This window comes from Haliotis rubra, unplaced genomic scaffold (genome assembly GCF_003918875.1).
Source record: "Haliotis rubra isolate DU_JTF1 unplaced genomic scaffold, ASM391887v1 Scf199, whole genome shotgun sequence".
Classification (NCBI taxonomy): domain Eukaryota; kingdom Metazoa; phylum Mollusca; class Gastropoda; order Lepetellida; family Haliotidae; genus Haliotis; species Haliotis rubra.
The window spans coordinates 904,015-919,713 of record NW_025765991.1 but is presented as its reverse complement, the minus strand read 5'-3'; the positions used below and the strand labels follow the sequence as shown (position 1 = coordinate 919,713).

At 43.0% G+C, this 15,699-nt stretch overlaps 1 protein-coding gene across 1 annotated transcript in view; it reads right to left on the bottom strand.

Moving 5' to 3' along the window:
• Positions 1 to 2,399: 2,399 nt before the first annotated feature.
• LOC124275130 overlaps positions 2,400 to 15,699 on the bottom strand; it is a 34,441-nt gene continuing 21,141 nt past the window's right edge. Inside the window, exons 2-8 of the mRNA XM_046710621.1 lie at positions 13,647 to 13,734; positions 11,475 to 11,626; positions 10,052 to 10,361; positions 8,992 to 9,081; positions 8,140 to 8,261; positions 4,741 to 5,519; positions 2,400 to 2,785 (exon numbers count right to left, since the gene is read on the bottom strand). Of these exons, the coding sequence (XP_046566577.1) occupies positions 2,636 to 2,785; positions 4,741 to 5,519; positions 8,140 to 8,261; positions 8,992 to 9,081; positions 10,052 to 10,361; positions 11,475 to 11,626; positions 13,647 to 13,734 (1,691 nt within the window). The 3' untranslated portion in view covers positions 2,400 to 2,635. The remainder of the gene's footprint in view (positions 2,786 to 4,740; positions 5,520 to 8,139; positions 8,262 to 8,991; positions 9,082 to 10,051; positions 10,362 to 11,474; positions 11,627 to 13,646; positions 13,735 to 15,699) is intronic.

Below are 15,699 nucleotides of genomic sequence, written 5' to 3'. Positions count from 1 at the left end.
AAGTAAATCGAATAAAGTAAAATTAAGATTGCGAATCCTCATATTTTTACTTTGGTATGTATTACAAGGGGGTTTACACATTAAATGAAACACCGAAAACAAGTAGAGTTGGTCTAAGTAAACGCTCATCACGTACCGCACGTGCATCTGTGTACTCCGCTTACCCCCCTGTAATACAAACCAATAATAGCGATTTGAATGTATGATCGTATGTTAAACAACCTTTATCCTAAGGTGAGTAAAATTCTGAGATTTAGATGTTCAGTTGGCAAGGTAAAATTATGAGGATTCGCAATCTTAATTTCACTCTATTTGATTTACTTTTTTGTTTAAAGTGAAATTCATCGGTACGTTTTCACTGCAAATAGACCATAGTTTCCCAGTGGATAGGATACCCTTGGTACACATGTACCCATCAGACCAGATTGTCCAGTCTAGCAAGGTTACTATGTATACAGTGCCAGGCTCTCCACAACCCAAGACGTGAGTCACGCTTGGTACGCCAGTCCTCACGGAATAAAGGTTATTGTCAATCAGGTACTATTTCAGGACAGATATTAGAGAATAAATAACACAACCAAAATAGCATTTGCCATAAATATTCAAAGAAAACTGGAGTTATTATTTATAAAACATTTATTGTCCGTTTGTTCCGTACGTGACTATTTACAAGCTCGTCCATCATGTATAGTTTATATACTCCGATCACTCTAATCGATTCACATAATCACTAAATCGATACTTACGGGTAGGGATCCATTCTAACTCTCCCCTCAAGGAGAGAATGTCTGCATAATGATGCATGGTAGCTTTATTCAATATTTGGCACAAAAAGGTCGTGGCCTGGATACAGAACTTCGACATACGCAGGTGTTAATAATCAAAGATTGTTAGCTTAGCAGTTTCCGACAACCTTGACCTCCGTAGTACACTTCACATGTGTTCACGCTCGACGTGGTGTAGCTCAAGCACATGCACGTTTTGACGCTAGTGCTGTAACGCTTGTGATAGGAAGTTTCTGAAATGTGTATAGTGAAGGCGTCCCAGACACAGCAAAACTGTTCGAGAAGGAAATCAAACTCATGTAATAAACAACTGAATTAAACCGCCAGTATTTCTGTATTATCAAGATAGCGAATGTGTTTACATAGTTTTAAATGCACACAAAACGCAATGTGTCTAAGCATTGTTCCTTATGACCAGAATGAGGCTCGTAAATGCAGTTATTTTAAAACACGACGTCTAGCATTGATTCAAGGAATGAACAACGGATATGTCGAACATGGTATCCAGCCGAAGAGGTAGAAATCACACACAACTAACACCATTACTAGGACGACAGTTCTTATGTCTGTCGTAATTATGAGCAATATTTTTATAATATGAGTTGATGCAAATATTTTCTATGAAAACATAACATCAGGTTGTCATCCCATCTTTTAACCGTGTTCTCGCACAATGCGGGACGTTAGGAACTGTCCATTATCTGTTGTCATTAATGTCATTCAGGAATATTCGGTGTTATTCATTTTGCCTATATAGCCTACCCCTACTCTGTTGTGGGTATACAAGTGTTTATAGCTTCTACAAATCCCTTAGCGTTATGTTACATACCGACTGTGTTATAGTATGACCAGAAATTATTGCGAATTTTAGGAATATGTTTAATTGGATTTCTAGTATAAACAACCTTGACCAGCTATCAAGTGCTTGGTTTCATTCAAGAGAGACAAACTCCGTTAATTCTTTTTCATTAGTTTGTGAAGAGTTATCCCCCTTTGAAAATGTTTGGGGACTTATGAAGGAAAGTCTCAATAAGAAAAATCTGACAAATATTGCTGAAATGAAAGAAGAGGTGGTCCGATATTGGGACAGCATGGACCACGACTTTCTAACTTCTTTGATCAGTAGTATGCCCCGCCGCATTGAAGCCTGCACTGCTGCCCATGGTGACAAGACAAAATACTAACTGTTCACCTGTCTTTGAATCTGGAGTTATTTTCTGCTAATATTCACATTTAATACGTGAGTAATGAGTGAAAACAATTATATAAAAAATTACAATCTTATATTCTCAATAATTTCTGGTTGTACTGTATATACCAGCACTATCTCGTCCCAACTGTTCAGACATTTATCCTATCCCTTCTTTACATCAGATAGTCCACCCTATCCAAACAGCAACATCACAGTATACGCTATCCCTACTATGTAATATGACAGATAGATCCTATCCCAAATATGTCACATGACAGATACGTCCCTTCCCAGCTGCGTAATATCAAAGGTACATCCCAGTTAAACTGTGTAATATCACAGACACTTTCTTTCCCATTGCGTCATATAACAGGTATACCTTACCGAACTCTTTGTCCTGTCTTCTCTCGCGCCAACCACAGATGTGTTTATTATCACAGACATGTCACATCCTTGCTGTGATATATCAAATAAAATACCCTATTCTTACAGTAACACAGAAAGTACGTCATGTTACATCGCGTATGCCCAACGGTATGAACAATAGCATAAGAGCTTGACTTCTTGAAAGTCATTGTATTGTCACCAGTAATTACATCAGCATACAATATGACGTCAATATAGCGTCACAATTGAACAGTGATGACGCAGTGAAAGACTAGGAGTTGGTCAGTAATATCTTCAGGTGTGATATCTTTTCCTTCTCTGTCTCTCGGGTGGGTTCCTCGTCCAGAAGGGGAGATAGGCTGGTGGGTTGACGACGACGGATGACGACACGATTCCCGGGGCGGGGCTGTATGTCCATATCCTGAAACAGAGGACTCTTACTGTCAGTAACGTTACACCTGTATCTGTCAGTAACGTTACACCTGTATCTGTCAGTAACGTTACACCTGTATCTGTCATCTGTCAGTAACGGTCGGTACGTTACACCTATCTGTCGGTCTGTGTATCAGTCAACGTTACATCATATCTGTATCTGTCGGTAGTAACGTTACACCCTGTATCTGTCAGTAACGTTACATCATGTATCTGTCAGTAACGTTACACCTGTATCTGTCACGTTACATCAACATGTATCTGTCTGTCAGTAACGTTACATCTGTCTAACGTATCCTGTCTGTCAGTAACGTTACACCTGTATCTGTCAGTAACGTTTCACCTGTATCTGTCAGTAACGTAACGTTACATCACTGTATCTGTCAGTAACGTTACACCATATCTGTCAGTAACGTTGCATCATATCTGCCAGTCGTTACACCTGTATCTGTCACGTTACATCATATCTGTCAGTAACGTTACACCTGTATCTGTCAGTAACGTTACACATATCTCGTCAGTAACGTTACATCTGTATATGCTCAGTAACGTTTCACCTAACGTTACATCTGTATCTGTCAGTAACGTTACATGTATCTGTCAGTAACGTTGCATCATATCTGTCAGTAACGTTACACCTGTATCTGTCAGTAACGTTACATCATATCTGTATCATCATATCTCAGTAACGTTACATCAATGTCTCTCAGTAACGTTACACCTGTATCTGTCTGTCAGTAACGTAACGTTACACATCATATCTGTCAGTAACGTTACATCATGTATCTGTCAGTAACGTTACATCTGTCTGTTGCATCTGTCAGTAACGTTACATCATATCTGTCAGTAACGTTACATCATATCTGTCAGTAACGTTATCAACGTTACAGTAACGTTACATCTGTATCTGCCAGTAACGTTATCATATCTCTCAGTAACGTTACATCATATCTGTCAGTAACGTTACATCATGTATCTGTCAGTAACGTTACATCCTCATATCTGTCAGTAACGTTACACCTGTATCTGTCAGTATTACATCATATCTGTCAGTAACGTTACATCTGTATCTGTCAGTAACGTTACACCTGTATCTGTCAGTAACGTTACATCATATCTGTCAGTAACGTTACATCATATCTGTCAGTAACGTTACATCTGTATCTGTCAGTAACGTTACATCTGTATCTGTCAGTATTACATCATATCTGTCAGTAACGTTACACCATATCTGTATCTGTCAGTAACGTTACATCATATCTGTCAGTAACGTTACACCATATCTGTCTGTCAGTAACGTTACATCATATCTGTCGTTACATCATATCTGTCAGTAACGTTACACATATCTGTATTACACCTGCAGTAACGTTACATCTGTATCTGTCAGTAACGTTACATCATATCGTTACACTGTCTGTCAGTAACGTTACATCATATCTGTCAGTAACGTTACATCATATCAGTAACGTTACAGTAACGTTACACCTGTATCTGTCAGTAACGTTACATCTGTATCTGTCAGTAACGTTACATCATATCTGTCAGTAACGTTACACCTGTATCTGTCAGTAACGTTACACCTGTATCTGTCAGTAACGTTACATCATATCTGTCAGTAACGTTACACCTGTATCTGTCAGTAACGTTACATCATATCTGTCAGTAACGTTACATCAATATCTGTCAGTAACGTTACATCAATATCTGTCAATACCACTAACGTTACATCAATATCTTCAATGTACTTCCTACCTGCAGCCAGTAGTCCAGAGTCCAGAAACCCATTTTGAGAGGCCTCGTGTCCATGTTAATATTTAATGTTTTAATGTTACATCCGAAATAATAAAGCATTTGATATTGCATTGCAAGTTATTTCCTATAGGGTCAGTGTATTAGCTTAGTGGTCAAAGCGAAGGTCAGTGATGTTACAATGAATCCTACCTGTAGCGCAAGTCTTCTAAGTTGAGCAACTTTGGACCTGGATTTGGGGTTTTCTCTCTTTAACCAAAGTCTGATTCTCTCTTCTAAGTTTGTCAAAGCGGCGTCGTGTTCGTCCTGGTCTATTGTCACCCCCATAGACAGCGGCTCAGCATCATCGTCAACATAGTAGTCCATGTCGCCGCCGTAGTCGTCAGTGGAGTCCTGGCCCTGCTGATGGGAACTCTGAATACTCTTGAAACTTCTTGGTCCATCTCGGCCATGCCCATCCTCCTGATCCCGGGCGCTCTGAGCCGCCAACAGCATGCTCTGGGGTAGTTGAACACTATGAACATGCGCTGGTGGAATCTGATCCACCTTCCGATGTCTCTTCAATCTGAGTTTCTCTTTTGTCTTCTCCCGGACCCGTATCATATAGAACACACTTCCTGGCCCGAACATGTCTATTAATGGGCCTCGATGGTTTAGAAATTCTTTTTCAGCAGCAGAAACTGTAGTCATTTCGCGTCTGTCTTTTTCCACAGGGGGTGGGGGTTTATAGCGGCTGCGGATCCTGTTAATTAGGTAGCCGAGTAGAGGAATATCGTCTTTCTGAGTAAGGAGAGATATGCGTGTTTCTAGTTTGACGGCGAGCTCGTCTCTCATTAACTCTATTGTCCTCTGATGTCTCCTAACGAACAGCCTCTCGTAATGCTTCATCTCCAGAACCAGCACCTCCGTCCTCTCCTTGCATACTGCCGTGTTCATGTACGTCTTCAGATCCAACAGCATCTCAATGTCACCTGCGACAAAGGTGTGACATATCGATTTGTACCATGACACACTTGGCTATAGCAACATCAAATCGGCCTATAAAAGAGACTGCTGAAAGTTCACGGCTTTGAATTCAGAAAATACTGTATTGACTCGTTTACCCTTTGTTCCACAGAAACGACAGCAATGCGTTTTAATTTGTGCAGTGCTACACGACCGTCCACATCAACATATCACTGTCAACACTAGTACTACACCACCGTCTACACCAGTACTACACCACCGTCTACACCAGTACTACACTACCGTCAACACCAGTACTACACCACCGTCTACACCAGTACTACACTACCGTCTACACCAGTACTACACAACCGTCTACACCAGTACTACACTACCGTCTACACCAGTACTACACCACCGTCTACACCAGTACTACACCACCGTCTACACCAGTACTACACCACCGTCTACACCAGTACTACACCACCGTCTATCCCAGTACTACACTACCGTCTACACCAGTACTACACCACCGTCTATCCCAGTACTACACCACCGTCTACACCAGTACTACACCACCGTCTACACCAGTACTACACCACCGTCTACACACCAGTGCTACACTACCGTCTACACCAGTACTACACCACCGTCTATCCAGTACTACACTACCGTCTACACCAGTACTACACTACCGTCTACACCAGTACTACACCACCGTCTATCCCAGTACTACACCACCGTCTACACCAGTACTACACCACCGTCTACACCAGTACTACACCACCGTCTACACCAGTACTACACCACCGTCTACACCAGTACTACACCACCGTCTACACCAGTACTACACCACCGTCTACACCAGTACCACACCACCGTCTACACCAGTACTACACCACCGTCTACACCAGTACTACACCACTGTCTACACCAGTACTACGCCATCGTCTACACAAGTACTACACTACCGTATACACGAGTACTACACTACCGTCTACACGAGTACTACTCCACCGTCTACACCAGTACTACACCTCCGTATACACCAGTGCTACACCATCGTCTACACCAGTACTACACCAACGTCTACCCCAGTCCTACACCACCGTCTACCCCAGTACTACTCCACCGTCTACACCAGTACTACACCACCGTATACACCAGTGCTACACCATCGTCTACACAAGTACTACACCACCGTCTACACCAGTACTACTCCACCGTCTACACTAGTACTACACCACCGTATACACCAGTGCTACATTACCGTCTACACCAGTACTACTCCACCGTATACACTAGAACTACACTACCGTCTACCCCAGTACTACTCCACCGTCTACCCCAGTACTACACTACCGTCTACACCAGTATTACACTATCGTCTACCCCAGTACTACACCACCGTCTACCCCAGTACTACACTGCCGTCTACCCCAGTACTACTCCACCGTCTACACCAGTACTACACTACCGTCTACCCCAGTACTACTCCACCGTCTACCCCAGTACTACACCACCGTCTACCCCAGTACTACACCACCGGCTACTACACCACCGTCTACTACACCATCGTCTACAACACCACCGTCTACTCCAGTACTACACCACTTCCAACTCAGGTATTACTACATTTCTAGCCCTAGTACATGAATCCAAAAGTTCAAAAGCCGAGAACACTTTAACAAACTGTTGTAGTTTAGACCCCAATTGTCTGTATGAAATGTATGTCAAGAGACAGCCCTCAAAGCCACCCAATATTATTCAGACACACCAATGTGTGGAGGATTATAATTGTCTAGCGTAAATACTCAGTCTGGTAAGGTCATGTAAAAAATATAACGTCCACAAAACCATTTCACATGACTTGACGCAGAAACACATCCCACCACGCACATTAAAACAGCAGGAGATCGATAAGTCAGATACGCCCCCTTTACACAAACCTCCTCTTAGTAACCAACACTTCAATACCAGACTCGTTCGCAAATATTACAAACCTATGCAAACACAATGCGATTAATTTCCACAGATATATTGCCAAATGACTATCTACAGATGTTTAACTCCACCGTTTAAACCACGCAGCGAGGTGCGAAAAAGGGGACGTATTTGATTTTCGGTTTTATATGGCCGTAAATATCAGCCTTTTAATATCACACGGTCTTGTACGTCAACACTGTTGACAGTCTCAAGAGAAATAGGCAATAGCAATATTCCCCATTAAATGTACTGTTTGTGCAAGCTTTGTTTCTATGTGCTGACTGTCGGTGTAATCGGAGTTTACTGGTCAAGTCTCAGGCAGGTTCAAGGAGCTTGAATTAAGAAGATGAGTATCGGTTTAACGAAACTTTAAGCTAAGTCGATCAGTGTCAGTGTGACCTTGAAGAGCCCGTATATGATTAAACCCAATGAAATTCCGTATTTGTATCCAAACTCGTACACTCGTCAAATGAAACGGACAATCTGTACAATTGAACATATCCAACACTTAAAAATGTCCCATTCCCAAAGTGTTTACCCTATCATTTACGTTGTTGTGTCCTACGTGCTCATTTACTATTCTTCGAAGGTGATGCACCAATAAGGTATCTGTGATCAGTACTAAGTTAAATGCGATGTTAGTGCCAAGGCAGCACCTACCCACACTCTCGTTGATACCCAGGTAGCAGAGCTTCGTGCTTTTGAAGTTGTCCCTCTTCTTTATGTTGTTGCTATTGTGGTGTTCGGTGGGGGGCCTTGCTTTGTCCGTCTTTTTTAACAATCTGTGCACATAAATGGATTTGTTATACACTATTTATTGATGCAATCGTGACTATATACGTGCAATAGTTCGCTGTACGATACCTTCACTGAAACTGCTGGGCAAGGTTTGAGGTTCTCATATGGCATCATAAACGTCATACACTGCTATATGTACTGCAAATACACACACACACACACACACATATATATATACACACTCACACAGCCTCTACCCCCTTCGCGCCCAAACACCCTCATGTACCAACTCACGCACACAGACACTTACACACTTACTCGACACACACTCTCACTAACACACAGATATTTCATACATATAATCGTGTGTTCGAGTCCAGGAATCCTCCTGATTATGCTTTGTGGTTTGTCTGCACCACATTTAACTCTTTCTCCAATAAGTAAATGTCCTGCATCATAAGTAAATGTTCCAGCTGGCACTGTTCGTGAGTGAGTGAGTGAGTTCATTGCTTTTCGCAATATTCCAGCAATATCACGGCGCAAGACACCAGAAATGGGCTTCACACATTGCACCTGGGAATCGAACCAGGGTCTTCAGCGTGACGAGCGAAAGCCTTAACCACCAGGCTACCCCACCACCCCAGTAGAACTGTTAAGATGAGACAACATGTATACAGGCACCGTTTGGTTGTCAATTTATCTGAAAACGTTTGATAACGTGGTAACATTTGATTGTACATCGCCATGACGATTGTGGATAAAGAAAATGCTTACTTGGCAGTTTCTGACTGACTGGCAGCCAGGAACAACTTTCTGTACTGCTGTGGATGTTGCGAGGGGTCAATCTGGACTTCCACTTGACCACTGCAAGGAAATAAATTACAACATTCAGCACGAAGGGCGTTTACTGTGGTCTAGCACACATCGTGGCTGGGCCAGAAAATCCAGTGATTAAGATCATGACAGGGCTCCAGATACGGCCCATATCGGCGTATGTACGGATAGAACATATACACGATACGGTAGGAAAAATTTAGAAAACGTAGCAGATACGCACCACAGTAATGGTGTACGGTCTTAGAATCGTTTACAGACGTATTTATCTGAAAAAGTATTGTTTTATTGTTTATTGACCTGTTTACACAAGAGTAGCAATGTTGTGGTGCATATATGACACGAAACACAAGATTACTTATACTTCATTAAATTCCATTCAGTACTCTAAATGTACTCTTAAGTTTTTCCAGTACTCCTATATTGAAAAAATAAAGAGGACGTACTCCTGATGTTGAAACATTATCTAGAGCTCTGTCATGAGTCATACTCACGCAGCTGTGATACGCTGACATACAGTGAACCAGGTGAGGTGGTCTGGCCCCCTATGGCTTGCATACCCTCTACCCTTACCCTGAATCCCATGGGTCAAAAAATGAAGTTCTATTTGTAGTTTTGAAAGGTCATGTTTGATGCTCTGTGTTGCAGACAGGTTAACTAAGAACAGGCACACATATAAAGTACCCAGTCTTCGTACTGTTTCAAAGTATTTGATTCACGCAGATGCGGGAAGGCGCCTTTACCACCATCCCGCAGACTTTGTGTATTGTTGTGTAGCCGAACTGTTCTAGGGGTGGTAAATCTGGGTTGTTCATGATTGTTGATTGTCCGTGCCCTTACTTCAGGATGTTGTACACGTTCGCATTTTGCTCCTTCTCAACTGAGATAAGTTGTTCGTTTACGTTTCGTTTCCCTCTCATCTAAGAATGAAGAACCTACTCACCTTATATCCCCCTTTACATACGAATGAGGTTACGTGTTCATGTAGGTGTTCCCTCACCTGAGGATGAAGTACATATTCTCTGTGTCATCTCCCTGTCGCACCAGCGTAGCCTCATACGAGTATGTCTCCATGTACATAGCCATGGCCAGCTGTTTGCGGTACTTCGGGGGCCACGAGGAGAAGAGTTTGTTGCCGGCGATGAAGCGTTCCTTGTCCCTGAACTCCTTGGCCAGCACATCCCGGACTGACCGGTTGTATAGCTGTCTGTCCACCACCACCAAGTCCGTCCGCTCGTCCGCTATGACCGTGGCTGTTCTGATGCAGTCATCTGAGGCCAGGGCTACCTCGCCGAACGGGCTACCAGCACCTACGGAATTCCAGAAGCATGAGGGTGTCAGCAGTTTCTGGCGTGTGAGGCAGCATAAGGCAAGAGCATAAAACATTCATCCACTAGCGATATTCCAGACACGTGTGGATAATGCAGATATATGGACTTGTTTCCGGGCAAATGATTTGCCTTTGCGCGTGTTTGTAACCTCTACCGCTCTAGGGGCAGGATATGCTCATCACTTATGCATAAGCACAAACAAGCTTATGATATAGTCACGATTTATAATTTATGATATTTATGCTTTGTCGCTTCTCTTTATCATCAGACCCGTGAAGATCCGGGGTAGAATAGGTCTTCAGCAACCCATGTGTTTGCCATAAAAGGCGACTATGCTTGTCTTTAGAGGCGACTAACGGGATCGGGTGGTCAGGCTTGCTGACTTGGTTGACATATGTCATCGGTTCCCAATTGCGCAGATCGATGCTCTTGCTGTTGATCACTGGATTGTCTGGTCCAGACTCGATTATTTACAGACCGCCGCCATATAACTGGGATATTGCTGAGTGCGGCGTAAAACTAAACTCACTCACTCACTTTATTATCAATGTCTAAATACCTTTATTTAATACTATTGCGAAATTAGAAAAAGGAGAAATAACCTCGTTCATTAACATATTCAAAATACTAAGTAACAAACGATCATTATTGTTACTGATTAAGTTATATCGTTTGTGTCAAAGACCATGACCTTCAATATTCGGAAGTGGCTCTAAAACCTGGAATATTCGAGGATTCACAATTCCGTTTACCCCTGGTACCCTTCGCACTGAAGGCTTAGTCTTTCCGGGTCGCCTGAGCTCCCATCCTATAATTGTCTCCCTTATCTGTGTTAGGAACAGTTGGTGACGAGTTTGATTCCAACTTTCACCTCCGTTATGATCCTTGGTACTGATCGTCATATGAGCGAAATATTCTCAAGCACGACGTTAAACCCAATTTCACCTCATCTCACCTTGGTACTGGTATCACAGAACCAATGCTCGTGTATTTCACCAAGTTTGTAAACCCCCACCACGCGCGTAGCTTCCAAACAAAATTAAGCTGACATGCAAGGATATCACAAAAATACTTCCGGAACCGCCCACTCACCCAGATGTGTGACGAAGTATCCCAGCTTGCTCCTGTCCAGTTTGCCGTCCTTGCCCTTCCGGTAGATGATGTCCAGTTCCGACTCATCCTCACCGTCCTTGTCCTTGTTGAGGATGTAGATGGAGATCTGGCCGCCGAGGATGATGTAGAAACTGAAATCAGTTGCCAGGTAAACTACACGGGAAGATGAAAATGAAACTACGTCTGTTTCAAACCTTTCAGTTGATACAGTACAACTATGTATTACCGATATTTGTATGTGACCCTGTAGGATAGTATTTAGCCTATGACCTTATTCCTGGTGTTAGACGACCTAACGTACATCATCCACCTAGCCCATATTAGTGCTGGCATAGCACTTATCTTGTATCAATCTTTTACATATGCATGGTTCCCGTGAAGATTTGGGCTAGAATTGATCTTCAGCAGCCCACGCTTGTCGTAAGAGGCGACTACCGGGGTTTTATGCTTAGTTGGTTGATGCATATAACCTTATCCAAATTGCGTAGATCGATCGCTCAGGATGCGTATGTCAGTCACTGGATTATCAGGTCCAGATTCGATTATTTACAGAACTCCAGACATATAACTGGAATATTGCGGCGGCGTTACCAAACAAGCAAACAACTATATGTATGTGTGTCAAAGAAGTATGTAGACTGTCATGTACATGTACGCACGATATTAAGGTACTTCATTCATATAAATATTGCACGATTACATAAACCCAAAATAAAGAAGTGCATTTTTATAGTTCTTGGCGACGAAGAACCACTTTCTCGTGTGACGTGTATGTGGTCGCTTAGAAAAGCAAGAAAACTTTTCAGTCAGAGTTTTTAATCCTTGTGTTCGTGTAGGTACATAAAACGCCAAAACCTTGACCACACTGAACACAATCGACCCAGACCGACAGCGACAGTCCCTAGCATTCTACTCTACAGGTAACTGACCCCCTAATGCCGGAATCAGGGTGAAATGATCATTGATCATCTGGTGCTAACTGTTCAGATTTCCAAGAGACAGGAAGGCCGGTGGTTCGAATCCCTGTTACGGTATACCAGTAGACGTGAAAATACGGTACTTGTTGTTACCGTGCCCGATGGTCGACTCTAAGGAATACAACCATGACTTGTATACTGTCCGACTTGGGTATCCATCTTGAAATAACGTATGGTGTCTCAGTGGGAAAGCGACCGCCTCCGTGGTGTAGTGGTTAGAGCGTCCGCCCGGAGAGCGGAAGGTCGCGGGTTCGATCCCCGACCGCGTCATACCAAAAGACGTTAAAATATGGTACTTGTTGGTCCCTGCCTGGCGCTCAACATTAATGGTTACAACAAGGACTGGTCGGCTCGGAGTCAGTATAATGTGTCTGAGTGGGGTATTCATGTTTCACTGCGGCATGGTATCTCAGTGGGCTAGCACTATAAAACCAGCTTAAGTCTGGGCTAGTACAAGCAGCCGCACATACACATACACACGAATGCACGTCGTCATATCAGCGAAATATTCTCAAGCACGACGTTAAACCCAATTTCACCTCACCTCACCTCACCTCAGTGGGAAAGCAAGCACACACAAACACAGAGGGAGAGAGAGGAGGGGGGAGAGAGAGAGAGAGAAGAGAGAGCGGGAGGGAGGGAGAGAGAGAGCGGAGAGGGAGATAGGGAGGGAGGAAGGAAGGGAGGAAGGCAGGCTCTATAAAAATCATCTTGAATGCAAAGACCTTAAACCCTACTTGACCTCATATGACCACCCACTAAGATGTGATCGGAGATAATGTGATCACACGTACGCTTTGAATACCTCTCGTTGTGTGGTACTAGTCTATCTTGCCGTTATTTGATAATATTAACATCGGCGGGTGCTTCAAGTCCACAGGTAAATGTTAATAACTACCTGGTTATGGATACGCTCAACAATACCGATGTTCTTGCTCTTTCTCTTTGAAGAGTTAGTGAGTGGGTGAGTTTAGTTTTATGCCGAATTCAGCAATATTCCAGCAACATCACGGCTGGGTTGACCAGAAAATGGGCTTCACACAATGTACCCATGTGGGAATCGAACCTGGGTCTTCGGCGTTACTCTTTGAAGATTAATCACGCTTGAGATTCAGGTATCAGGCGAAAATGGGACAAGACGTTACAGTCCTCCCCTGCAGAGTTGATATCTTACCACTCCCCCTTGTCCCCTTGTTTGATGATGACGTCATCTCGGACCTTGTTGACGAACTGGCAGTTTCTGACGATGTCCATCACGATATCTGAAACATGGTCAATATAACCTCAGTCCGTATTCCATGTAGTTATGGCATTGGTCCACATCACAATCACTGGGAGGTAACTCCAGGAGACGGACTGACTGACTGAGTATGGTTTTACGCCGCTTCTAGCAATATTCCAGCAACATCACGGCGGGGAACACCAGAAATGGGCTTCACACATTGTGCCCAAGTGGGGATTCGAACCCGGGTCTTCGGCGTGACGAGCCAACGCTTTAACCATTAGGCTACCCCACCGCCCCTCCAGGAAACGGACAAGGAGTGAACGGTGACTCTGAAGGCACACCAAGCCCAATTCTCCCAGCAACCCTACAAGGAGTTCTTGTATGTGAAACATTTATCACAATTTGAAAACAAACGGTTACGATGTTTGTCGTGAGGTCAACAGGAGACGAAAACTGGTATATTTTTAACTTTTTGTGTATCTATAATATTGTGATACAATGTGTAAAACGCTTGATTCATGTGGCAAATTTACAAGACGTTTCAGTCCTACAAAAATTGACTGGAAATTCTAATTATTTGACAGACTGGCTGAACAATATGACAACAAATTCCAAAACATTTCCATGTTTAATATTATCAACCAGTGACTGAAAATTAAGATTATAAGTAAAATGTTATTGTGGCTATTTATCGTTATTGTGTACATTACATTGCATCGTTTCGCTGCAAGAATCATGAATTCCACTGATACAGAACCCGCATGTTGCCATGACGACAGTACGTGGAAAGCGGGTACAGTGAAGAGTATTCAGACGTCACTGACCCATATAACTCCACTATGTTACATGTAAGCTAAGGTAACGGTACACCACCTGTATTGTGCTGCCCAACGCTAAGCCGGTCAACAGCACCATTGCTACAATATCAACACCATTCGCGGTTTCATGCTTTAGCTTTATTAAATGTGACGAAGGTGTTCTTAGTTAGAAAGAGGTTCATTGGTGTTCGTGTAATACATGATCTGCACTAGGACGGGTTAAAGACTCATACTATTGGCGTTGTTCCCGAGGCCAGTTCCGATTGTGTCATTTTCCATACCTATCTCGGTTTTATGTGTTATTGCCTACGGTGCCGTGGGTTAGCTTACTGGTTACAGTGTTTGGTCTCCAAGATGAAGGTATGGGTTCAATTCCGTAGGAATGTACAATTTGTGAAACCCTATATAACGTTTAGTGAGGTGCGGTGAAATTGGGTTTAACGTCGTGCTTGAGAATATTTCGCTCATATTACGACGTGCATGCGTGTGTATGTGTATGTGCGGCTGCTTGTACTAGCCCAGACTTAAGCTGGTTTTATAGTGCTAGCCCACTGAGATACTATGCCGCAGTGAAGCATGAATACCCCACTCAGACATGACAAGGATGGATACAGCAGACCTTCAGCTGCTTCACATAATCTTCTCAATTTTGGAGGTAAAGCGTGAAATAACACCTGCATATTCCTTTACAGGCACTTACACCCTTTTCATTAATATTATGCGAATCTTGGATTCCAACACACGTTCAGGAGACACATGTACAGGAGCTTTATATAATCCTATTGAGAACTGACTATTGCAATGTAGCCAGGAAGTCACTATATTGTAATCCTATCGGAAGCATGAGCGTGAGCGTATTGGTTGAAAGTCGCCTGGTCCATCCTTCAGCTATATCACAGACAATCTGCTGGATGTGAGAGGAAAGTCCAGATTAATCAGGTCTTAGTTTACAAAGTGAAACCAAAACAACACGGGCATGGGTTATGACAAACCTATCAACATAAACAGGGTGAATCCACAAATCGAACCCACGATCATTCGATGATACGATCGAAGTTTTTCTAGCACGCCTGAAGGGCACAATAGCTTACAATGGATTATGCATGACTGTGCCAACTGAGATTTGTACAAGGAACTAATGCTTCTGTGATAACGTATGTTACAAAAGCCCACCTGTGTCAAAG